Raw genomic sequence first — 25,031 nt, forward strand, 5'->3', positions numbered from 1 at the left:
TCGGCCGTGGCGTCCTGGTACTGCTGGTACTCGGACACCAGGTCGTTCATGTTGCTCTCGGCCTCGGTGAACTCCATCTCGTCCATGCCCTCGCCCGTGTACCAGTGGAGGAAGGCCTTGCGCCGGAACATGGCGGTGAACTGCTCCGAGATGCGCTTGAACAGCTCCTGGATGGCCGTGCTGTTGCCGATGAAGGTGGAGGACATCTTGAGCCCCCGGGGTGGGATGTCGCACACGGCCACCTTCACGTTGTTGGGGATCCACTCCACGAAGTAGCTGCTGTTCTTGCTCTGGATGGCCAGCATCTGCTCGTCCACCTCCTTCATGGACATGCGCCCACGGAACACGGTGGCCACCGTCAGGTAGCGGCCGTGGCGCGGGTCGCAGGCGGCCATCATGTTCTTGGCGTCGAACATCTGCTGGGTGAGCTCGGGCACGGTGAGCGCACGGTACTGCTGGCTGCCGCGGGCCGTGAGCGGCGCGAAGCCGGGCATGAAGAAGTGCAGGCGCGGGAAGGGCACCATGTTCACGGCCAGCTTGCGCAGGTCGGCGTTGAGCTGGCCCGGGAAGCGGAGGGAAGTGGTGACGCCGCTCATGGTGGCCGACACCAGGTGGTTGAGGTCTCCGTAGGTGGGAGTGGCCAGCTTGAGCGTGCGGAAGCAGATGTCGTACAGGGCCTCGTTGTCGATGCAGTAGGTCTCGTCCGTGTTCTCCACCAGCTGGTGGATGGACAGGGTGGCGTTGTAGGGCTCGACCACCGTGTCCGACACCTTGGGCGAGGGCACCACGCTGAAGGTGTTCATGATGCGGTCCGGGTACTCCTCACGCACCTTGCTAATGAGCAGCGTGCCCATGCCCGAGCCCGTGCCCCCGCCCAGCGAGTGGGTCAGCTGGAAGCCCTGCAGGCAGTCGCAATTCTCACACTCCTTCCGCACCACGTCCAGGACGGAGTCCACCAGCTCAGCACCCTCCGTGTAGTGACCCTTGGCCCAGTTGTTGCCGGCCCCGCTCTGACCTGTGGGGGTGCGGGGGCAGCAGGAGGGGGACACAGACCAGTCAGACCTACAGCGCCTGCCTGAACAGGGGCCATACCAGAGAGCAACTGTGGAAGCTCTGTCTCCTCTCTGTGAAATGAGGGTGCCCACACCTTCTCACTCCCTCCATGACCCTCCACGCCAGCCATGCTGCGGGTGGTGGACCTCACTGCCTGGTGCCGGGTAGTAAGGGCTCTAGACAGGAATTGAGAACCCGGCTTTGCCTCTCTTTGGGGGGTTCTGGGTGAGTCTACCAGCCCTACCCTCCAGCCGCCGGCTGGTCATGCTGGAAGTGCCAACTATAGCCCCCAGAACCCCAGAATCCCTTGCCGCTTGGGGTCTGAATGTGGACTGGTGCCCATCAATTGGGGGTGCTGAGCTCCAGAAGACAGAAATGGGGTGATGCCCTCTTGATGACAGCAGTGCTGCATGCCCGTGAACTTGAATCCTCTGGAGACTGACTCCTGTCCTGCCAGCTCTGTAACAGTCCTCTACGCTCAATTCTCTGTTTCACACATTGTTCTGCCCTGTGCAGAACCCTTCCTCTGGGCCTCTGTTACCAAATGCAGAACGGGAAGGTCAGTTCTGTCCTGCTAAGGGGTGACTTTGCCCTGTCGTTTCTGCTGATCTGGATTTGCCCGTGATGGGGTCTGCATCAGAGTGTGGGACAAGGGAAACTTACCGAAGATGAAGTTGTCAGGCCTGAAAAGGTGCCCAAAGGCCCCAGATCGGACGCTGTCCATGGTTCCGGGCTCAAGGTCCACCAGAATGGCCCGAGGCACATACTTATGAGCTGAGGGGAAAGGGGTGGGTTATGTGGGTCACAGAGGGTCAGGGGCTACTCCTGCCCTCTAAATCCTGCCCTGGCCTGCCAGAGTCATGCTGTCACCATAAGCGCTCAGACTCTGGGGTCAGAGAGGCTGGAACCACGTGTGAAATGGGGATCATGGTCAACACCCTAGACAGCCAGGACCACATAATACATCCACGGGGGCAGGTTAATATTTCTCCAGTTCGCTATGGACATAATCTTACACCAGTGGCTAAGTGACCTCCGCTCTGGACCCTCCCATGGGCTTCCTGAGGAGCCTCCAGGACCCTGCCCAACCCTGTCCATCCCCTAGACTATGCATGTGAGGATTACACATATTTGAATCTCACTATGGTGGCAGTTTCTAGGGTTCCTCATCTTTATCTTGGGTTACACCTGCCAACCAACTGATAGGAGGGCAGAGATGCTGAGACCCAGCAGTCAAGGTGCCCTCTCCTCCCTCCTCCCAGATCAAGCATGGGGGCAGGGTGGGAGCTCACAAGAGGCCTCGTTGTAGTAGACGCTGATGCGCTCCAGCTGCAGGTCTGAGTCCCCCACATAGTTGCCACTGGGGTCTATACCGTGCTCGTCACTGATGACCTCCCAGAACTGCAGGGGGGAAAGGAAGGGTCAGCAGGTGCTTATGACCCCCACCAGGCCCTTCCCTCCCATGAACTCAGCCCTGGGTGTCAAATTAGGGGCCTGGACTCAAAGCTTGCACTAGCCCCTTTGAGTGACTTCAGAGAAAAGCCCCAAGCTCTGTCATCTGTCAGAAAATTATCATAGTAGGGGTGCCTGGGTGGCTCGGTCGTTAAGCATCTGCCTTCGGCTCAGGTCATGATCCCAGGGTCCTGGGATCGAGCCCTGCATCGGGCTCCCTGCTTGGTGAGAAGCCTGCTTCTCCCTCTCCCACTCCCCCTGCTTGTGTTCCCTCTCTCGCTGTGTCTCTCTATGTAAAATAAATAAATAAAATCTTAATAAAAAAAAAAGAAAATCATCATAGTAAATATGCACATCCACTGTCTATACGTTCATGGTGCCTGGCGCCCTCAGAGTGGTTCAGGGCTCAGATGACACAGACCCAGGTCCCCCAGACTCAGCTCTGCACTTGCTAACCAGGAGCCCTGGACAGTCCACTCCTCCATGAGGGGTTAGTAATAAACACCCTCTTGGGGTGGTTTTCTTTATTCTCTCTTTTCAGATGAAAGAACCAAGGCACGGAGAAGGCAAAGAGCTGCCTACAGTAAGTGACAGAGACAGAGCCCAGGATACACGTGCCCCTCAGTGTCCGGGTAAAAGATGTCCAGAGACAGGGTCTGGCAGGGCCCAGCACATCATCAGCCTCAGCCAATGGGAACCACGGGGAGCCTGAGTAGGGAATGACTTGCCTGGTTCACCCAACCTGTCCGCAAAGAGCTGGCACAGCCCAGACTCCCAGGGTTCACTCTCTCCACCACCTGCTGCCACCCACCCTACTCCCCCTAGGGCTGGGACCCACAGCGCTTCTCAAAATCGGCTCCAGAGCACAAAAGCACAGAACAGGGCCTACATTCAGGAGTTGGACCACCTCTTCCCAGCTGTGTGACCCTGGGCAGGTCCTGAAGATTCTCTGTGCCTCAGGGCCCTCATCTGTTCAATAGGCCTGATGGTGAAACAAGTCTTTGTGGGAATAAAGCGAGCTGATCATGGGAAGCATGTGAATGTGTGCATATATGTCAGCACACAAAGACACATCCCCTGGGTGAAGGGAAGGCTGCACAGAGCTTGGCCCTCACCCCAAGGGCATTTCCAAGCTGTGTGGAGCACAGTAGGCCCATGAGGGAGGGTCATTAGTCACACACTGCGTGACTTCCCAGTGCCCCTCCCCTTTGCTCCTCAGGGTTGGAGTGACTTTCAGAAGATGAATGGTATGAAGGCCTCGAGAAACAACAGGACTCTACATGTGAGTCATGTGCTGGCAAAAAGACGGCTCCGTGAAAAAAGCAGTTAGAATCCAGTTTTCACATATTTATCTATATATAGATGTCTCTAACAGGCACAAAGGTGTCCGTTCCAAGGACCTGGGCCTGGGAATGTGGGTCTGGGTTGGGGGAAAGTTCTTCTCACTCTATACCCTTTGGCTCTTTTGGAATTGTCACATGTTAATTTCTAAACAATAACAAAAGATTAGTTAGAAAATATTTTTTAAAACTCTGGTAATTAGGGGCGCCTAGTTGGCTCAGTCAGTTAAGCGTCTGCCTTCGGCTCAGGTTGTGATCCCAGAGTCCCCACATCAGGGCTCCCTGCTCAGCGGGGAATCTGCCTCTCCTTCTGCCTCTGAACTCCCCCCCCCACCTTGTGCTCTCACTTACTCTCTCTTTCTCAAATTAATAAAAAATATTTTTAAAAAATAAATAAAAAATTAAAACTGATCATTATCAACAGTGTTATCATTATTATAAAATGCATAGAAAAATCTTGGCAGTTCATCCAGAGAGGCTGTTATCAGAGGTCGTCACTCAGTGAGGGTAGGGGATTTACTCCCCGTTTTGTCATTGTTAACTGTTCTTTTTACATTGTGTGTGTTAATTTTGTAATTAGAAAAAATAAACACACAGAAATGTCACTGAGACATTCAGGGCCCGATCAGAGCTTCCTACCACTACTTGGATCTTCATGGCCTCCTCAGCCCGAGGCCTACATGAAAGCGGGAGCTAGGGTCTTGGTCCCCAGAGCTCTGAGACACCCCAGACCTCTGGTTTCAGGGACACCACAGCCCCTGCAGAAGAGTGATGAGCTTGAGACAGCAAGTGTGGGGCCAGGAGGGAGTGAGTCAGTCACCCTGCCATCAACACATCCACAGAGAGTTACTGAAAATGCATCTCTGGAAAGCATGGTCCTCCAGGAGGTGATGGACAAGATACCAGCACCAGTCAGTGTGTGCCAGTGACTCTCTCTCCTGAGACCTCAGTTTTCTCATCTGTAAAGTGGACACAATAATAGTATCCTCCTTAAGGGGTTAGCATAAGGCTTGATGCATTCAGCAAATAGTGGCTTCATTGAGTTAAAAGGTTAGATGCTATTTAAATCTGTAAAGCCATATGCACAGATAACAAAAATAAAAGTTTTTAAAAATCAGTATACTTTGGGATACTGTGGTGCAGTAAAATATCGTCACTGATATGAGCACATCCCCGAGACACATCCTTGAGGGAAAGGCACACTGCATAATGATATGTAGAATAAAAAAGGGAACTTCAAAAAGATGTTACATTTTTTCTACAAAGATATATATATAGATAGATGCACATGCACAGAAAACAGGCTGGAAGAATGGAAAACAAAACTGTCCCCCCAGGACAGCAGGACCTAGGAGCATGAGGTGGCTAAATGGACACTCATCTGCAATGTTTCAACTTTTTAGAAGACTATATTAATTGCTTTTGTGGTTAAAACTAATAAAAAATGTGACTTATAATAAGTGTATTAGTAAAATATATTATGTGATATTTAACCAATAATAAAATACAACTTTGTAAATTAAAGAAGAAATACTCATGACCATCACTGCAGTTGAGAAAACTGCCAGAGGGCGCCTGGATCCAACCCAGGGTGCTGGCCTCGGCTCCTACGTCAGACCCCCGCGCCCTTTGCGCTGTCCGTGGTGCTGATCCTTTGCCGCGTCCTCGCTCGGGGGCCCGGGAGGCGTCGGTACGGCAAGTGGGGGGACGCGGCTCCGCGGAGGGAGGGTTTGCCGACTCACGGGTGTTAAACCCTTTCAGGACCTCGAAGCCCCTCCCAGCCCCGAGCACAGCAAGCGCTACAGTGACCCATTTAGGAGGCGGGTTCAGGGAAGGCAGGAAATCCCTCCCCCCATTGGCGGTCAGGGCCAGGGCCCGCCCCTCCGAGGCTCCGCCCAGCGGCCGAGAGAAGGGGGCGCAGACAAAGGCTCCTGGATGGCCCTGCACCCCAGAGGAGAAGGATGGGGTCCCCGGATTCATCCGCCTGTTGTGTGGCGTCGGTGGGAGGGGGCGTTCCCGCCCACCCTAATGGATCCGAGCAGACCTAGACTCCGACCCCTGCCCTGTCCCTCCTGGGCGGTGCCTCCACTTCGCGGAGCGACCCCTGGGGGAAGGGCGATCCCCTATCTCACCGCACGTGTTGGAGGCGCTGGGCCTGAACAGCAGGCACAGTGGTCAATACGCAGCGATCGTGATCGTTGTCGTGAGTGTAATGCCGGCAAGCTACCGCTCAGGAGAGGTGTGTTCTCTCCTGGCCCCAATCGCCCTGACCCCTCTCCATCCCCCACAGCCAGGCCCCTCGCTAGAGCTGCCGCCCTTGCCCATGGGCCAGTCGCTGCTGGTGATGGGAAGGAAAAGTTCGCCCGCCCCCTTCACCAGGGCGCCCACAGCCACCGTGGGATCAGGAGACAGAAACCGCCAATGAACCGCCTGTCCACAGGGCAGACGGCAGCACCAGCTGGGCCTGGCCCGGGGGCTTTGAGCACTTTGTTCAATTGGGTCTCTGGAGACTTTCGAGGACAAGGAGGCCAGAAGGAAGATGCTCAACTGCTGTCACTGGTCACCAAAAAAGGCGGAAAAGAAAGAAATAGCTCCTCTCCCCACAAAATCCACCTCTCTCTGGTTTGAATTGTTAGAAAGGATCAGATACTAATTTTTAAAACAACATAAAGTAAGAAAATCAACCCAAAAGGAATAAAAAATAATGAGCAAACCCAGGAGGCCACACCTCTAAGAAGCAGGAAAAAAAATCTCAGCCAAGGACACTTGTCCAGCACTCAGGCTACTGGCTCTGCCTTCCTCCCTCCCCCTCCTGCCACCCCCCCCCCCAGCCCTCCCTCCACCGCAGCTACAGCTCGGGGCGTGGACTTGCCTTTGCTTGATATGTGTCTGTCCAGGCCATAGGGAGGAGGGGTGTATAACCAGATCACCACTCCCCCAGGCTCAGGCAGAACTCAGGGCTGCCCTCCCTTCCCCCAGTGACCCCTGACCCTCCGAGGAGCAGATGTTCAGGGCAGGCCTGGCCCCTGTGACCACATTAATGAGCCCTCCACCCCTCCCAACTGGCCGGGGCAGCTGTCAGCGACTGCCCCGGGAGTCCTGATTTGATTTGAGGCCATCATCCCCCAGGCCTCCCCCTCCCCCAGCCCCCTTCCTGGGGCAGGCACAGCTGTTTCTTCAGGTGATTAGGGAGTCTCCCTGGTACCACCCCTCCACCCCGTCCAAGTCACCTCCACCCTAGAGAAGAAGTTGCAATTTATATGTCAGCCACGAGGCTGCCCCAGCGGCGTTGTAATTAGCTTTTTGTTCTTGCCTCGTTTCCATGGCAACAGCCTCCAGAGGAACCCCCTTCCTAGGCCCCTTCACCTCCAAGACCTGTCTCCTCCCACTGCCTCCTTTGGGAAACCCGTCCTGCACCACTCCCACCCTGGGTCCCTGGCCTTGGTCCTGACAAAGCCGCCCCCCCCCCCGTTCCCCTGTTTTGTTCTGTGGGGTGCCCCAGTGCGCAGCAGGCCCCACCCACCTAGCCTGAGCCCTGGGCTGGACATCTGCAGGGACTGAGAGCCGGAGGGTAGTGTGGCTCTGTCTCGCACTTGCTGCGTGACCTTGGGCAAGGGATAGTCTCCCTGGACTTGGGGACGTGACACCTGTCTCTTAGGTTCCAGTGGGGATTAACCACCTCCTCTTCCCCTTAGTTCCAACATCTTCGAGGTGGGCTAACAATGGAGGGGAGGAGCCGGGTGGTGATGCAGCTCTCCATCCCAGGAGTGGGGCTTTGTTCCCGACATCCCACCCCCAGACTCCACAGTCCCTGGGTGGGTGCTGTCCAAACCCGCGGGAGGTTTACCCAGGCTGGGCTGAGCTGGAGGAAAAGTCCAGTCCTGGACCAAGGTCACCCCGAGTCTGGGCCCAACCCCTCCCCCAACAAAGGAATAGGGTGGGGTCAGGAAGCTGAACAACGAGGTTGGGGCATGCGGGTGGCTCTGGCGGCTTGGAGGACATCCTGCTCCTGGGGGCAGCGGGAGCAGGGCAGACAGAATCGTTTCGTCTTTGAAGGGGACGCCCCACCCAAACCTGCCCACCCCACCCATCTCGCTCAAGGCTGAGTTGCGACCCCAAAGAAGAGGGCCACGCCCAAACAGCCCCCACAGCTGCAGCCGCTGTGGATGGAGCTCAGCCGCCGACTTGCGCGGCGCTCCCGCAGGCCTGAGGTGTCGCGGGCAGGGACAGAGAGAAGACGATGTGGACGTGGCAGGGCAGGGACCCCGGTGCCCCGGCCGCCCGGCCGCCCGGCGCGGGGCCCGGCTCGTCCCTTTGTTCCTGGCTTCGCAGCGGCAAGGGCGGCTCGGGGTGCGGCGCCTCCCTGCTTCCCTCCCTCCGGGGCCCGGCTGTGGGTGGGGAGGCGGGTTGCGCGGCGGTGTCAGGGCCCGGAGCCGGGGCGGGGGCGCGGGGCGCGGGGCGGGGGCGGCGCGCGTCCTCACCTTGGCCCCGATCTGGTTGCCGCACTGGCCGGCCTGGATGTGCACGATCTCCCTCATGCTCGGTGCGTGCGACGGGCGGCTGCGGGACACGCGCGTACAGGCCGGGGCTGGCTGCGGAGGGTCGGCCGCCCCCGCCGCCCGCTCTTATAGGCCGGGCCCCGCCCGCAGCGCCCGGCCTGGCGTCACCGCGCGCGGCCAATCGCGGGGCGCCGCCGCAGAATGCAGCACCGGCCCTGCAGCATCAGCACCGCGCATCCCCGCTCGGCCGCGCGCCGCGCCGCCTCCGCCCGCCGCCTCCGCCCGCCGCCACCAGGGTCTGCGGGGCCCGCGGGCGGGGGGCGGGGGCGGGAGTCTGGGGGCCCCCGCATACTGGAGGGAGGGGCTGGCGGGCTCCAGGGAGGACAATAGAAGCCCCTCTTGGCTCTCGGACCCCGCCCAGGCTGCCCTCTCGGGTCCCACCGCCGCGGCAGCCCCACCCCGCGGCTTTGCAAGGACAGTCTTTCTTCCCTACACCCGTTCAGGGACCAGCCCCATGTTCCCACCCCAAAGACCGAGATGGACGCCTCTCAGCTCCCTGTCTTGTGGCATGAAGGGACAAACGAGGTACTCTAGCAGGGGTGGGGCAGGCAGGAAGATGCTGCAGCAGGCACCCAGCCCTCCAGAAGAAAGCATGGGGCAGGGCTCAGAAACGCCGAGTCAGAAGGAGGGTGTCTTACAACGGCAGCTCTGAGCTTCACGGTCCTTCTCTGCAGTGGGGGATGCCAGGTACCTGCCCCTCCTCCCTCGGGGGGCTGCCATGAGATTCCAAATGGACCTGGTACATGGGGATGCTTTGTACCCCTGCCAGGTACAGTGCCTGGTACGTAGCTGCTGCTCAGTGAATACTGGTGTCAGGCATTATCAAAAGGACACAAGCCAGGCGAGGGACTGACAGGGTGGGGAATGGTGGGCTGTGACTTCTGTCTGATTCACGTCCTGGTGTCACCCGGACTCCTGGACTCTTGGTCCACGTGAGGCCAACACAACATGGTGGTAGGGGCCATGTAGTGAGACAGTGTGCGCCTAAGGCAGAGCTGGGGGATTCTTGGGAGGCAAACGGGGAAAGAGGGTCCACTGGTCAGAAGAGAAAGGAGGGTATGAAGTGGACATGCAGTACAGACATTATATTACACATACAGAATGCCACTGGGCTCAGACACTGTAGTGAAACCACCTTGTAATAAGGTCTTCTGAATCTTCCAGGAAGGGTCTCGGTCACAGTGCGTGGAGGTCCCACAAGCCGTCGGCTGAACAGGTCTGTGGTGTGCCTGTGTGTAGCTGCACTCAAGAGTGCACTGACAGGGTGTGTCTGCGCATAGCCCCTCTTCCCCCCCACCCTGAAGCTCTCCAGTTGGCTAGTCTAGAAATGGGTCTTTTGTTCTCAAGAGACACCCCTCCCCCACAGTGTGTCCGTGATGTGGCTTTCGGTGGTTGGCTTCCGGCTGCCTGGGGCCCCTCCCTGTCCCCATTCAGGGGGTCCTTGGTGAGCATTTGGCTCTTCCCCGGAGCTGGCTGCACCTCCCCGACTGAGCAAAGGAAGGAGCTTTGCAGCATCCCGTTGACCAAGACCCGTTACCCGCACGCCCTGCCTCCCCGCGTGATGGCGTCGGGCCAGGCCCGCTCTCCCTCCCTCCCCAGAGGGCTCTGGTGCCAGGTTCAAGGCTGACTCACCGTCCTGTCCCCCTGCAAAGGCTAGCCCTGCCGGGAACCAGCTCCTGGCCTTGAGGCTAGCAGTCTGGGCTGAAGCTGCCAGCATGGGTGGGGACTGGCTGGGGCAGAGTTGGGGGTGGCTGGCCAGTGGCTGCCGAAAACTTTAGGCATTACTAGACCTGCCTTCAAATTGGCTGATACCATCACCCTTGCCGCCGCGGAGCCTGTATCAGGAAGGGGGTCGACTGTATGCTCACTATCTGTGGAGGAAACCAGGTGGGCTCTTCAGTGAGAAACTCAGGTTTGCAACCGAGGGGGGGTCCCAAGGGCTCCCCGGCACCAGCAGCAGGGCTCACCCCAGATGTCCACTCCTTCGGGGCTTGGGCAGTCCCTGGACAGCCCCACTCCATTCTGGGAGGCCTTGCCTCAAATACTTCCCAGGAGGGCAGTCCTGGGGGAGAGCAGGCCCCACCCCCCAGCACACTCTGCACTGTGGGCAGACATGGAGGAGGGGCGGCATGACTGGGCTGTGAGAGGGATGTGTTCAGGCTGAGGTCACATATGGGTCATGGTGGTCCTGCTCCTGCTGCAGCTAAGGGCACCCTGGACTGTGCCGAGTCGGGTCCCCATGGAGGTCACTGGGGCGGGGCAGCTGCTGTTTCTCACTCTAGGTGCTCTGAGCTGGGGTTTACACCACGAGGAGAAAGCGAAGACACGGGCCCAGAGCAGGTGTCATTGGGGCCCCCACAGTCGCCTTGGGCAGCGCCTCGGGCACTCTGGGTCCTTTGGGGCTGTGGGTTCTTCACCCGGGCCTGCCAGCCATGGTTTCTGGCTGGTTTCTGGGATTCGCTTCTCCCTGTCCATCACCCTCAACCCCACCCTTGCCCCTCCCCCTTCCTCCTCCCTCCAGGCTCGAGCAATTTCCAGAAGGAGGCAAGGCGGGCAGCGATGAGTCTGCACCAAGCACAGCATTTATTACCAGAATGCTTCCCAGCCCTGACACCCTGGATGCCGGCCTCTGATTCCGGCCGACAGCCTCTGCGCCGGCCCGGGCAGGCACTGGCTGGCCCTGTCTGCCGGGTACGTGCTGCACACACGGATGGGCCCCCAGCTCTCTGGTCACCACTGAGCCTTAGACCAGCGCCCCCCTCCACCGTAGCCCCAGGAGACGTGGTCCCTCTGCCTGAAACAGAAGCTCACTGCTTCCTGGAGCGGTCCTGGAAGGCCAGGTCTTGCTGGTCACAAAGCTCCTCTTCCTGAGGCCCTCCTAGGGAGCTGTACTTGTCACGCTCCTAACACAGAGACTTCACATCCCAACAGGCAGGGGCACAAATCCCCAGACCCGGCAGCAGAGGTGGGTGTGTGCACAGCTTGCCAGGGCCCTGGGTGGAGGCGTAGCTCTCCAGGAGTGGGCAGAGATGCTGCCCAGAAGCCCGGCACCTGCCCCTCGTGCCTGTGGCCCCAGCATCTCCCCAGCCTCCCGCACCCTCCACGGCAACTCCTGGAGATGGGTGCTTCTTCCCTTCTCCGGCCCCAGAGGGTCCATGCATCCACACCTCCGGAGATCATCTCGTCTGTCCCTTTTGGCAAGCGACTGCCCTGCTCCACAGGCCACATGGCATCACCAGCTCCCTCTGCCCAGCACCGTGGCCTCGAGCCTGCAGCCTCACCAGGAGCACAGCACTACCTCTTGGAGGGTCTTTCGGAGCTCCTGGCTGCGGAAGGCGTAGATGAGGGGGTCAACGATGGAGTTGCAGATGATGAGGGTGAGGAAGAGGTTGAAGTTCTTGAAGACGCAGCCACAGGCGGGGTGTTGAGGGCAGAGGACCATGAGTGACAGGTGCAGGAAGAAGGGGCCCCAGCAGAGAAAGAAAATGCCCAGCAGGATGGTGAGCGTGGCGGCGCCCTTGAGGCCGAAGCCCTGGTGGGCAGGGCGCTGCCTCCTATGGAGCCGGGTAATGCCTCGGGCATGCTGGCAGGCCCGGGCGAGCATGTGGACATACAGCACGGCCATGAGCACCAGCATGGCTACAAAGAAGCCGACGAGACAAAGCAGCACGGCTGTGTGGTTGTAGTAGGCAATGAAGAGCGTGCTGGAGAGGACGCTCGCCACCCAGATCGTGGAGATGGCCCAGCAGGCGCGGGGCAGTGTGACGATGCTGTGGTACCGCAGTGCGTAGAAGATGGAGACGTAGCGGTCCACGGCGATGGCGCCCAGGAAGCAGAGACTGGACACCATCGCACTGCAGACGAGCACGTCTATGACGTCGTCCAGCTGCTGCACCACGGCCGCCCGGGCGTCCAGGGCGCCGGCCTCCAGCAGCAGCATGACCGCCGTCTCCAGCACATTGCTCACGCTCACCAGCAGGTCGGACACAGCCAGGCAGCAGATGAAGTAATACATGGGCGAGTGCAGGTTGCGGTTCTTGGCGATGGCGGCCACCACCAGCACGTTCTCCACCACGCTCACCAGCCCCAGGCTGAGGAAGAGCCCGTCAGGAACGGACACCTCCAGGCACCGGGGCCCCGTCTGGTTGGCAGCCAGCCTCAGGTGAGGGGTGGCTGGGGGGGTGCAGTTGAAGGAGCCCAGCAGCCTCCTCTGGGGACCCGGCATAGACATAGTCCCACCAGGGAGCAGGAAGGGGCCCTCAATCTCAGGCGTCCCGCTCAGCTCACGATGCCACCAGCGGGGCTCGTGTCCCCCGGACCGCCTTCACATTCACCCTGTCAGTCAGCTCAGCCATGACCCAGCTGAAGAGACCCCAGCTTCCCGGCACAGTGGCTGCTTCCCAGCCAGGACCCCAAGCTCCCTTGCACCAACCCTGTAGTCTCTCCGGACCCCAGACCCTCAGCCCACCTCCGCACCTCTTCCGGAGAGATGCCGTTGCTCAGGTCCAGACACGCATTTCTATGCCGCTTGCAGCCTCGTGGCTGGCCAGGCCGCCTGCGTCTCCAGGCCTGGGGTGGGCTGAGGTCCCAGGAAGAATGAAGCTTTAAAGTCCCCGGAGCCCCTCCTCCTGAGGGTGGCCACATGATGGGCGTGCACCCTGGACGCACGATCAGAGAGCACCCCGCACGGCACCCCAGCCGGCCTTCCTCTGGGCAGCACAAACAACAGCCAGGGCTGCCCTGGCCCCAAGGACACCTGACTCAGGCTCAGCAGGGCGTCTCCCCTCTCACCTGTGTTCAGCCAACCAGCGCTCCCAGCCTGGCCCCACTCCCAGGGTCTGCCGTGTGGGGGCCTCCTCTAAATCTGCTCCAGGCCCCCTGCAAACACCACCTCCTCCTTGGAGCCGTCTCTGATCTCTGGCCACCCACCTGATGCCACTCTGCCTTGGAAACAGTCGTTGGCTGTTGACCATGCACCCCCAGCCTGAACCCCTAGCTCCCTACCCCATGTTAGATGCTCGCTAAGGGCAGCCTCTGCCCCCTAGGACGCCCAGCCCCCTCATGGAGCCCTGTGGGAGGGCATCCCGGTCACACCAGGCTCTTGCTCTGCCTCATCCTCCGTGGGGGGAGGGGCAGGGACAGAGCTGACAGCCCCCACTTCCTCTACAGAGAAACCACTTCAAGGGCAGACCTCTGTCTCCAGCCACATGGTGCTCGGCCAAGAATGGCCTCGCTCCAGGGTGCTCCCAGCACTTTCCCGCTGAAGACTCCAGTTCCTCCTCTAGAGAGCAGAGGTGGGAGGAGAACAGAATGGTTTGCGGACAGGGGAGACAACCTGAGGCAACGAGAAAGGTAAGGGCCTTGTTCAGTGGTGGCAGCAGGGCTGGGAGGGAGCTGGGAGGGGGGGGTCTCAGTGTTGAGTGTTACCTGTGACACTCCTGTTCAAGCCCACTTTCTCTCCCCCACCCGAGTGCCAGGCGGCCCACGTGTCATCACACGTTCGTGCCCACTTACAAATATTAACCACCCCTTCCATCTGCCTCACCCACTGGCAAGCTGCTCCCCCTTTCGATTGTGCTTTTTATTGAAGACCAGCATACGTGAGAGTACACAAGCTGTAAACCTGCGGGTTCGTGGATGCACCAACCTAAACACAGCCAGGAAGGCAGCACCCAGACCAATCACAAAAACGTTACTTGCCCCAGAACAGCCAGGGCGTCCGCCTGCCCTGGGAGCCACTCCCTGACATCCTCGTGGCTGTGAGTAGCAGTCTAATGCACAGACCCCACTGGGCATCTCCCGTCTTGTTACAAACAGTACCTGCTGGGTGTTCTGGCCCCATCTTTTGGTGGACATAGGCCACGTGTTTGCACAAGGCGACACGTGGGGGTGGACCTGTTGGCCTGCTGCTGGCAGGGCTCGAGGACCCCAGCCCCCGCCTCCCCACGGAGAACACGAGAAGACAGCCCCACACCCCACAGGCACTGGGCACAGGACGGGCCCACACGCCGAGCTCCCCGCCCTAGGACTTCACACCTCCCATTCTCTCCTCCTCATGGAGAACCCTGAAGGGAGCAGGGCCTCCCAGGACCACAGGGTGGTGCCACGGCCAGTGAGGGTGGTCCCAGCAGCAGCGAGGGGCTGTGCAGGCCCGCGGCCGTGAGGCCCCAGCTCTGTCCCTGCCACACGGGTCCCAGGACTCACACTGCAGCCGTCCCTCACCAAGGACCACCTTCCACCTCTGGGGGCCCCAACTGCGAGTCTGCTGCCTTGCCCCCTGCTTCTGTCAGCACATCGCAGGGAAGTCAGCATCTCCAGCTCCATAAAGAGGCCTTTGAGAAGGACATGCTCCCCCCGCCTGAGACTTCAAAGAGCGTGAGAACTGGACAGCCTCTGGCAGGCAACCAGTCCTCTTCCGGGTGAGGCCTCGAGACTCCCCATCTGGTTCTGATGTGCCCGTTGGGGACTTCATGGGACGGAGACTCTCAACTTTGTGATTAGTTATGGTTATGAGGGAAACGTCTAAATGAAATCACAGATAATCTTAAGGCCAATGGTATCAACTCGATCTCTAGTGCCCCTGGGAGAAACTGAGGAATGGCCAGGAGATAGGTGGTGGACACAACTGTCCCCTCAGAGCACGTACCAACCTGAGACGGCGGGCTGGACCCACATGTGAGGCTGTGAGAACAGGAGCCCAGTTGTGGGGTCCCCAGCACCAAGAACAGTGCCAGGCACACACTTGGCCCGCAACACGTGAGCGTTTGATGCACCAGTGAGCTTCATGGCGGGGGGAGCTGGTGTGGACACAGCCCCTCACTGCAGAGTCCAGTGAGATACAGTGTCCGACCATGGCCACACCAGGAGGTGGGGGGTCACGGCCTGACCAGAAGGCCAAGGCCCCGCTTCCTTCACGGAGCTCCCCCACCCTGGGGGCCAGCCAGGAGACAGCCCCACGAGCGGCCATGTGGGGCGTGCAGCCTGCTCCTCCTGGCTCGTGGCCTGGCCGACAGCTGGGTCATGATGAGGTCTCTGGACTCGGAGAGAGGAACACCCTGTTTGCTCACCCTGTGGTGTCTGTGCTACCCTGAGGTAGAGTGCGACTTGATAGAGTGCATAACCCATTAGCAATCTGACCACGGGCAGCAGGCGGCTGGGAGGAGCCCATTCACCCTTGCCTGGACCCTGGGGGGCAGAGCAAGCCTCTAGAGCAGATGTTTAGATGTGAGAGAGCTGGCTGTCTTCTCATCTCCACGGAAACTCAGAGCTTCAAGTAATGACCTAAACCCGAGCAGTTTGGCTGAACACTGATGATTTAATCATCTCTCGGGACAGCAGGCCCAGAAGGAAGCTTTCACCCTGGTCTGGGCCCAGCCTCGCTCTACCTTGCTATCTCTAGAACACTGGCTCTATTTTGAAGGTCACCAACTCCTAGTTGTAAAACGACTGCTGCAGCTCCGGACAGCGCATCCCCATCCAGATGTACTTAAGGCTGGAAGAGGCAGGGTGCCAAGCTCTCCCTGCCTGTCATCATGAGAGAACGAACCCCTTCCTGGAGGAACCCAGCAGACCCCTGGTCCTGTTGGCTGAAGCGTATCGCAGGACACCCTCATGGGAGAAATGTGGATCCAGGACAGCCTGGGACTATTTCAATCGTCCTCGATCCCACCCACCAAATCCAGTTACGGTGACATGGGATGAAGTACGGGTAGTAACTGACGGACATCAACATGTCTGCAGGGCGCTGTCCTTCCATGGGTGTTCAAAGCAGAGGCTTTTGTTGACCCCCAAATGCTGGGAGCTCCCAGCAGGATAAGCTCACAGATCTCCCCAAAAGGTGACTGCACATCAATGTCTAGAACACTGTGCGGGACTTCCTGAGAGGCCCAGCCAACACTGATCCTGGCCCAGAGCGTGTGAGCAGCACCTCCTCCCACCCCCGTCTGCTACTTACAGGAGTGGAGGTCAGGGCCGGGAGGGGGCCCAACAGACTGGCAGCTCCCAACCTCAGTGTCCTTGACCCTTCCAGAGTGACAGGCAGCCCTGTGTGGTGCTGAGCTGTGGAGCAGGCCAGGACTTGCCCCAGGTGATGAGCTCTCCCCCATGCTCTGTTGACCTCCCCTCCCCCGCAATCAAATGCCCCCTCATCTCTGCCACATACAATCTCCAGAGCTGCCAGGACATCCTTCCCAAGGTGTACCTCTCGGCCTCCTTCCCGCTCAGGGCTGCCCTGAAGCTTCCCCATAAAACCACTATGATTCTGCATCAGCGGTGCCCAGCCCAAGAACTCTGGTGTCAGCACCTCTTGTCCCTGGCCGGCCTGTCCCAGGTTCCCAATGGAGGCACACACCTTGGTGTTCTCAGCACGGATGCTGCACCGAAGACCTGTGGGACCTTCTCCACTCTGTGCCCCACACTGTGGAGGGCAGGGTGGCCATGGAGAGAGCTCACAGGGGGCTGGGGCTTGGCTGTGTGTGATCCTGGGTCATGTTCTCTCCTGGGACACCTCGGGGTCTGTGCAGATCCGGGACCCACCTGCCTCAGATTCCAGCCCCGGGAAAGAAGAGCTCACGCTACACAGAGCGTAACCCATTCACATTTATAGGAGACACAAAGGTGGCAGGCGGACGACACATCAGCATTTCTACTCCAGGGAACTGGCCAATTCCGACCAGAAGAGCAATCAGAAACATAATTGTACAGCGTTGGGGCACGGCATGGACGCGGGCTCAGTCCCACTCCCCGTCCCCCTCGGGGTTGTCCTCGCGAGCTGCCTCCACGTCGTGGAAGTGGAAGTTGGCCATCATGTCTCGCACGGCCAGCATCAGCCTGTTCAAGCCTTGATTGCGGTTCAGACCCCCAGCCCCTCCATCCTCCATCCTCTCCCCCTGCAGCAATGAGACTTGTCTGAGCAGGGCTGTCCTGGGCCCTGAGGCCCAGCGCGCCCAACCCAGCTTGCCCAGGACCCTGCCGGGAAAAGGGAGCTCCTCAACCCAAACACGTTTGACGAACAAGGCCAGGCCCCAGCGGGAGGTCAAGGAGCCACGCTGAGTTGAGGGGCCAAGGTGGCGGCTACGGTCTCAGGTGGGCACGTCCCGGTCTCCTGAGCAGGTTGGCTGCGGGCGCCAGTAAAGCCTCTAGACGCGCACAACCCCACGGCCCGGCCTGAACCCACGTGGCAGAGAGAGGCCAAGACATGCTCACATACCTCCATGGTATAATTGGGCAACAAAGACCGGAAGAAGAGCGCAATTGTGTTTCCATGGCTGACAGGACTCAGCCTGAAAGAGGAAAGAAGGTCAGATGGTGCAGCTGTGTACCCTGCCCTGGGGTCGGGGGGAAGACAGCCCATGCGGTAGCTGGGGCACATGCTCAGGCCTCACAGGGAAGGGTGTCCGGGGGGGGGCAGGCCCTTGGGGACCTGGCTGGTTGAGCTGAGCAGTGTGTGGAGGGTCGCCTGCCACGGCTCGGGTGGCTCGCTTTTAAGAAACGCCGCGCAGGGGATACAAAGTGGTCATGTGAAGAGAAGGTTCTAGGGTGTGCTGGGGAGTGCCCTCCTGGTAAGACATGGTGCTGGAGCCCAGCTCCACTGGACATTTAAGGACTGATGGCCTCAGGTCGGCACAGCCCTTCAATCACTCCTCAGGGCTACAATGTCCAGCAAGACAGCTTTTCTTCTGAACCTACCAACATTACAAATGCCTAAGTATCACCTTAATCAATCTGAGAATTTAAGTGGGCACTATTTCCCTAGAAGCATGCAATCTAACTTTTAGAAAAATTCCTTTATCCTACATAATGCGCTCTACCTCTACTGAGGTCTGGAAAGAACACGCTTTCTGAAATGGGAAAGTCTGTCACTCCAGATCTACAAGGTTGTGCCGACAGCCTCGTGGTAAGGCAGTCACTCAGCTTGAAAGGCTAGAAGGAAAGAAAAAGGCAGCTTTCCCGCAATCCAAGGCTAAACGCAGTCCACAAATCCACTGCAGACTTGGGCTAGCTGCACCCTCACTGAAGCTCTCCCGGGCTTGGCCACACAGGCCTTTCTCAGTTCCGAGTCCTATGTATCAGCACTTCCTTACTGTGGTTTTGATTTTACACTTATTTCTAGATTCCATAATTAACACGTCCCCCACCGCACCGCACACTCCACGAGGGCAGAGGTGGTGCGTTACTCTTGCTTCCCACTGTTACCTCCAACACCTGCTCTAGAACCCGACCGAAAACGTTTCTACATCAGACAAGTAAGTGAAAGGACACGGCCAGCGAAAGCTGACCCGTGACCCCAATCACACCGTCCTCCGAGGGCCCGTGTCTGGAGGAGGCAGGGAGCGCCAGGGAGCCGTAAGCACTGACCTCGGAGCCACCCAAGCAAAGGAGCAAAGCAGGAGACGGAGAGGTACCTCTCTGGTCTGACGTAGGAGTAGATGGTGTCCAAGGGAGGCAGAGGGTCAAAGCCCATCACAGACTGCGTGGTCACGTCCTTCAGAAAGGGAAACAGAACCGCCGTGAGCCCCGGCTGTGCCCCCAGCAGACTTCCAGCTGATTCCAGCCTGGGCTGGCCTCTCCGCGAGGAGTCCGTCAGTCTGACAGAATCGGTCCTTGGCTGCGAGGCTGCATCTACTGGACTAAGAAACTGGGTGAAGGGCGGGGACGCTCACCCTGCCCTGCTCAGACGGCAGGGGTGCACGTGCGGCTCCAGGGCCCCCCGAGCCGCTCAGACAGCCAGGAGCACAGCCTCACCTCTTAAAACCCCAGCTGGGAAGGGAGGGGCCCAGCAGGTGACAAAGCTCCCATTTTCAGCCCCTCTCCCTTACCGGGGGGAGGGCGGCAACAGCTTCCTTGACCTCGGACAGGACCACGTGGCGGTGGATGTTTCTGGGCGCACGCTGGTAGAGCAGCTTTCGCCTAGGCCCAGGGAGAAAAGGGACAGCACATGGAATGGAGCCCGCCCTGGCCCTGCAGCCACATTTGGGACAACCACCCTGAGCAGATGGGCTTCGTTCTCGTGAGGACCCATCAGGCCAAGCGCTGCCCTGTCCCCCCTGGCCTCCAGGCCCACCTGCTCTCACATGCTTCCACCGCGGGGTCCCCAGAGTCCACCGCCTGCAGAACCTCGCGGACGTTCTCCTCTAGCCAGCTCATGGTGGCGGGCTCCTTCCAGAGGAAGTGCGACCTTCCGAGGTAGAGGCTCACCAGCTGGCTCAGGGCAGGGGGCTGGCTGTGGGAGAGGGGGGCTTGTGAGCAGAGCCCGCCAGGGCACAGACTCCACGCACCCACTGGCACCTCTGGGGAGGGTGCAGGGGCCTGTCCAGCAGCCTGGGGGCCAAGGAGGTTGCCCAGAGGGGCTGCCGACTGGAGATGGGCCGTAGTAAGTGCGAGTTCTTTAGAAGAAACGTAAAACAGAGGAAAAGTGTACGTCTGCGCACACAGAGACGCTGGAGAGCCATGCTGGTTCACTAACGGGGCTCCCATGCTGCACGTTCACCTTCATTTTTCACAAGACAGTTGGGAAAGACAGTCCATGCGCGTACAGGTGTGTGATACGAAGCCCACCCAGCAGGTGCAGGTGCTGGCACAGGGGGCCTCACACCCCGCCCACTTCCCATCAGGAAGGCCTGAGCTCTGGGCCGCAAGCTGCTCTCGCACCCGCCAGCTCTGGGTCTGAGCGGTGAGGCAATGCCCACGAGGACCTGGGACCCAGCCCTCCTCGGCGGGACAACAGTCTGGCCGCCAAGGTCTCCTGCAGAGAGCGCCTGGCAGGACCTCCCAGGGCCAGCCAGCCTCATGAGCCTCGGGTCTGAGTGCAAATGGTTCCCGGGCTCTGCTCTGAGGGGCATCCCCGTGACCCAGCCGTGGGCGGGCCCTGTCCTGTCTTTACCTGATCTCGGCATCCGGTCCAAAGAAGCGGTGAGTGGCGACAGCAGGATCGGGCCGCATGCTGCAGTACTCGAGCAGAGGCAGGAGGACTGCAGGAGGAAGAGGGGCCCCCAAGGGCGGGGTGACACCAGGGTGAGGCCAGTCTACCTGCACCAGCCCCCAGTGGGGCTCTGCCACCTTAGACGTGGTCGTCTGCCCTGCCTCCCAGCGGCCCCGTGTGCATCTGAGGGGTCGCACCCACGACCCACCAGGCAAACACACAAGGCGTCCTAACCACTGAGCTCACACACGTTCCACCTGCAGGCTGCTGGGGGAGCCAGCCTGTGGGGCTCGGGCCTTGGGCGGAGACAGGCTCTGCCTACTTGTTAGAGCGCTCTCCCTCTGAGACCCGAGGCCTCGCCACAGCCACGTCACCTGGAGAACCGTGTCTCTGAGTGACCTTCCAGGGATGGGTGAAAGCAGGGCAGCTCAGCGTGCAGCAAGACCCCCAGGCTGCACAGAAACACCACCAGCAGTCGGCACACGGCTGCCAACACTCCTGACCCCGCACAAACAGCCAGAGCCCACCAGGGGCCTCGCCTCCTAACCTCACACACCTCAACGGGGAACGGTCAGTTCTCCGAAGACTTGGCCAGGCAGCCCTGTGTGTCAGGCTCAGACGTACAAGTCTGGTGGGAATCCTCAGTGACACAGGCCTCAATCCTGCCCTGGCCACCTCCTCAGACCTGCACCATCCTTGTCTACACCCCCTGCTCTGTTTTCTCCCCAGCACCTAGCACCACCTGATACACCATCCTTTTCAGCTCATTCCACTGCCTGTCTCCTTGCCCTGGGAGGTGAGCCCTAGAAGTGGGGGATCCTGGCTGCCTCCTCTGCCTGGCCTGGGACGCAGCAGGCTCACGGAGGTGAAGGGGTCACTGAGAGGGGGCTGTGGGGACAGTGTGCATGAGCCTCATGGCCTGTCCCTGGCACACAGCCCTCTGTGAAACCGCACGTGGCAGGAGGGCCCAACTCCACCAGGACCCTGATGGGGCAGCAGGCTCCCTCTGATCTCCTGTCACCACCAAGATCAGCCCACAGGACTCTGTCTCTGCGTGGACACCAGCCCACCACTCCAGGGAACACAGGGATGGTGGAAGGACCTCTGTGCAATCCCAGGACAACCCTGTCTCTAAATTCTCCAACTCAATGAGAAATGGGATTTGTGGACTGGGTCCCTCCTGCACAGTTCTGCTAACGTCCAGCAGCTCATATCCCTCTCTCTAGAAAACACCCGTCTTCAGAGACTAAATTTTTCTCAGTCAGTATCAAAACACTTATCCTAAAACCCCAAGACAGCTGGATACCAAAGTCAGTTGTGACTCATTTTCAGCTTCTGAATTGTGCATACGTGCATGCGGGGGTTTGCGAGGGTGCACCCACCTCCAGGGAACATGGTGAGCGCCTGTCGGATCAGGATAGAGGCCTGCTCCCTTGCAGAGCTGAGCTCCTGCTCGGGGAGGTCTGCTTGCTGACTCAGCAGGAAATAAGCCAACGGCACAGAGAAGGCGAAATTTGGGAGCTGAGACAGGTTCCGATGAGCCTGCAAGAGCCAGAGAAACAAAGTCTGGAAGTTCGACACGGCAAAGACAGAAGATGCACAATTCATAGACGCTCCGAAGTCTGAGCCCCAGTGATGAGCACAAGCGTGTTGGTCTCTCTCTACTTGGCATAAAGATAACTTCATGGCACGTCCAGGGGCTTTCTCTTGGCAGGAGACAAGTAACAAGGCCCCAGCTGTGGGGGGAGGTGGAGAATCGACAGAGACGGAAAAGGGGGAGGACCTGGGGGAGGTGGAGTCAGGTGGGGTCATAGAGACACCCTCAGGCTGCGGCCAGCTTTGGAAGCAAGCAGTCCGTGCTCTGTCACAGTGGGAAACTCAGAAAGCCCGGGTGGCAACGAGGAACGTCCCTCCCCTGCTGGGACCTGATCACATTGGCGAACACGGCTAAGCACTTTCCTGGCCTTTCTCTACGTGTACGTGACAGATAACACACGACGGGCCGGGTTTTCTCCACTGAAGTGGGGCTGTGGTCTCCACAGTTCGGTAAACGTTCCTCTGCAGCCCTGTTGTGGGGGGAGGGGTGCTCCCTGCAGCTCCATTTTGGGGGCTCCAGGAACTGTATAAACTAGGTCCCCAGTGGTGGGACTCCTTGGCCAACAAGCCAAGGAACAGAATTCAAAATGACTTATGTATGTAGTCATTTTTTCAATTACACACACCAGCCCCACCCCACTGCAGGTGGTCAGGTTCACACATCCCCAAGAGGGCACCATCCAACAGGAACACATGTTTTCCAGCAGCCGAATTAAAAATACAGATGAAACGAATGTTACTACTATTATATTTAACCCAAATACCTAAAACAGCATCACTTCTACACAGGATCACTCTGAAAGTCACCAGTGAGAGCATGCACTTTTTTTGTGTCCAGGCTCTGCCTCAACGTCAGACTGAAGGCAGACCCCGCCTGCATCTGTCCATGCGAGCCCACTTGAGGGACACGGGTGCGTGTGAGAGGACGCGGGCGCGTGCGAGCCCGCTTGAGGGACACGGGTGCGTGCGAGCCCGCTTGAGGGACACGGGTGCGTGTGAGAGGACGCGGGCGCGTGTGAGCCCACTCGAGGGACACGGGTGCGTGAGAGGACACGGGTGTGTGTGAGAGGACACGGGCGGGTGAGCCCGCTTGAGGGACACGGGTGCGTGTGAGAGGACATGGGCACGTGTGAGCCCGCTTGAGGGACACGGGTGCGTGCGAGAGGGCGCGGGCGCGTGCAAGCCCACCTCGAGGGACGCGGGTGCCATCCCATTCGGCCCACCCCCCACCCCTGCAGCTGTGTGCACATGATCGCAGGGAGCAGGGGAGACAAAAAGGGAGCAGGGCACAGACTCTGGGCTGAGCAAGGCGAGGAGAAGTGCACATGCACACCCACCTCCCATTCCTGAAAGAGGCGGATCAGGTACTCGTAGTTACGCGCCCGCAAGGCCAGGTGGTCGATGAGCAGCAGCATGCACAGCGGGTCCTCGTCGGGCTCCAGGCTTCCGGAGGCGGCAGAGGGAGAGAGGGCAGTGTGGGCCGGTGTGGATGTCTGCAGGCTCGTGGCCGCGGAGACCACAGGAGTGGCAGCAGTGGGCACTTACCTCAGAATGAGCTTGCAGAACTCCAGCGCTGTGCGCGGGCAACCACGCTTCTCCAGGAAGCTCATCTGCTTGTAGAGGGCCAGGTAGAAGCTCCTAGATCCAAGACAGTTCCTGGTGAATCAGAGTGGCAGCGACCCCAGAGCCACACTGCCTGGAGGCCTCGTCCAGCACCGAGTCCACCCTCTGTGCGCTGGCACTTCTCGTGTGGCCTGAGCACCGTGACTGATGGCGAGTGTTCCTGTCTGCAGAGAAGGTGATGCTCTGCTTGTCGTCTGCAGTTACGTGGCTACCGGGTAGAGAAACAAGCTTCGCCGTTAGCTGAAACCGACTTGTTTTTGGTTTACTGTTTATCGTCTCAGGGGACAGAGTCAACCTCTCCACCGTCTCTACGTCTGAACGCACCCTGCAGTCTCAGGAGCTGCAGGCAGCACTGCTGCTGGATACGTCAGGTTGGCAGACTCCAACCATCCTGGTGGACTAGTGTTTTTATCGATGACCACCACCCTGCTGGTGCGTGCAGAGGTTAGTGTTTTATAACCTGTGTCTCCAAGAACGAAGAATTCAGTTGGAGAGACAAACTGAACACACGTGAAACCAGACAATCTGTGCGGTGGCGGGGGGGAAACCTGTGTGCCCTGGGATCCGGGCTGACTGCCAAGGCGCGGAAACACCCAAGGCTGGAGATGACCAAGGACGCTGGAGGCCATGAGAGGGTGAAGAGGGCACCAGGACAGAGGACACCCCCTCCCCGCCCTGCCCCAGGGTCCTGAAGGCCAGGCCGAGGGCAGGAATCCAGTGGGTGAGGCTGTTCAGGCCTCCGTCAGTGGGGGCTGGTGCCAGGGTGGGGCTCTGGGGCAGGAGATGCATCTGTGAGAAGAGAGTGTCACGCAGTCATGACCGCTCAATGCAGGGAACAGGATCAGGCTGAGTTCGAGCAGCTCAATGATTTAGGAAACGACATATAGGGCTGCCCACAAAGCATTCCAGAGCATTCTAAACTCACGAGGTGCAGATCCCTTTGTCCAAATATACGAGGAAACACAACTACAGCCCCGTTCCAGCGGCACCTACACGGGTACTCACATCCCGTCACAGCTCTGATGCACCTTGACACACCTGTCATCCAGGAAACCCACCTGTTCTCAGGTCTGCGGTAATCCAGCCGGCAGGTCCCGCTAGTGAGGCTGAATAAGGGGTGGAAGGCACACTCCATGCTGTACAGCGCTCTCTCTGAGGGCCACACAAACACAGGGGAGGGTGTCACGGCCAGCACAGTGTGGCAACTGCAACCCCATCGCCCATGGTTCACAAAGAAACCTCTCAAAGGAAGAAGGCAGCAGAGCAAGGACTCTGGAAAGTGCCATGACACAGATGTGACCTTGGGGATCACTGATGCCTCTCTCTGCATCTACTTTACCCATAAACACGACTTTCTAGACAGACAGATACAAGCACATGTCCTCACAAAACCCACATGCACATATCTGCAGCAGCTTAGTCACATGATCCAAGGAGTGGAAACAACCAAGTGTCTGCCAAGTGCTGGCAGATACACAAAACATGGTC

The 25,031-nt window shown here is 59.1% G+C and overlaps 3 protein-coding genes across 3 annotated transcripts in view; all 3 read right to left on the minus strand.

Moving 5' to 3' along the window:
• TUBB3 (tubulin beta 3 class III) overlaps positions 1–8,466 on the minus strand; it is a 10,187-nt gene extending 1,721 nt beyond the window's left edge. Inside the window, exons 1-4 of the mRNA XM_081807595.1 lie at positions 8,327–8,466; positions 2,346–2,454; positions 1,717–1,827; positions 6–1,015 (exon numbers count right to left, since the gene is read on the minus strand). Coding sequence (XP_081663721.1) covers positions 6–1,015; positions 1,717–1,827; positions 2,346–2,454; positions 8,327–8,383 — 1,287 coding nt within the window. The 5' untranslated portion in view covers positions 8,384–8,466. The remainder of the gene's footprint in view (positions 1–5; positions 1,016–1,716; positions 1,828–2,345; positions 2,455–8,326) is intronic.
• A 2,502-nt stretch (positions 8,467–10,968) lies between these two features.
• On the minus strand, positions 10,969–16,743 carry MC1R (melanocortin 1 receptor). The gene has a single exon (XM_006746161.3). It carries the CDS (start codon positions 12,633–12,635, stop codon positions 11,682–11,684), a length of 954 nt encoding a protein of 317 aa, XP_006746224.1. The 5' UTR covers positions 12,636–16,743; the 3' UTR covers positions 10,969–11,681.
• Positions 16,744–16,989: 246 nt separating this feature from the next.
• Positions 16,990–25,031, minus strand: part of TCF25 (TCF25 ribosome quality control complex subunit) — a 22,237-nt gene continuing 14,195 nt past the window's right edge. Inside the window, exons 9-18 of the mRNA XM_081806174.1 lie at positions 24,602–24,695; positions 23,466–23,558; positions 23,258–23,363; positions 21,707–21,866; positions 20,286–20,373; positions 19,467–19,625; positions 19,222–19,312; positions 18,808–18,887; positions 17,613–17,685; positions 16,990–17,292 (exon numbers count right to left, since the gene is read on the minus strand). Of these exons, the coding sequence (XP_081662300.1) occupies positions 17,134–17,292; positions 17,613–17,685; positions 18,808–18,887; positions 19,222–19,312; positions 19,467–19,625; positions 20,286–20,373; positions 21,707–21,866; positions 23,258–23,363; positions 23,466–23,558; positions 24,602–24,695 (1,103 nt within the window). The 3' untranslated portion in view covers positions 16,990–17,133. The remainder of the gene's footprint in view (positions 17,293–17,612; positions 17,686–18,807; positions 18,888–19,221; positions 19,313–19,466; positions 19,626–20,285; positions 20,374–21,706; positions 21,867–23,257; positions 23,364–23,465; positions 23,559–24,601; positions 24,696–25,031) is intronic.

Source organism: Leptonychotes weddellii, chromosome 16, assembly GCF_054177405.1.
Source record: "Leptonychotes weddellii isolate Sample4059 chromosome 16, ASM5417740v2, whole genome shotgun sequence".
Taxonomy (NCBI): Eukaryota; Metazoa; Chordata; class Mammalia; order Carnivora; family Phocidae; genus Leptonychotes; species Leptonychotes weddellii.

What these genes read in the sequence shown, in the direction of transcription:
- MC1R (XM_006746161.3), bottom strand. Translation starts at nt 12,635, where the DNA reads ATGTCTATGCCGGGTCCCCAGAGGAGGCTGCTGGGCTCCTTCAACTGC.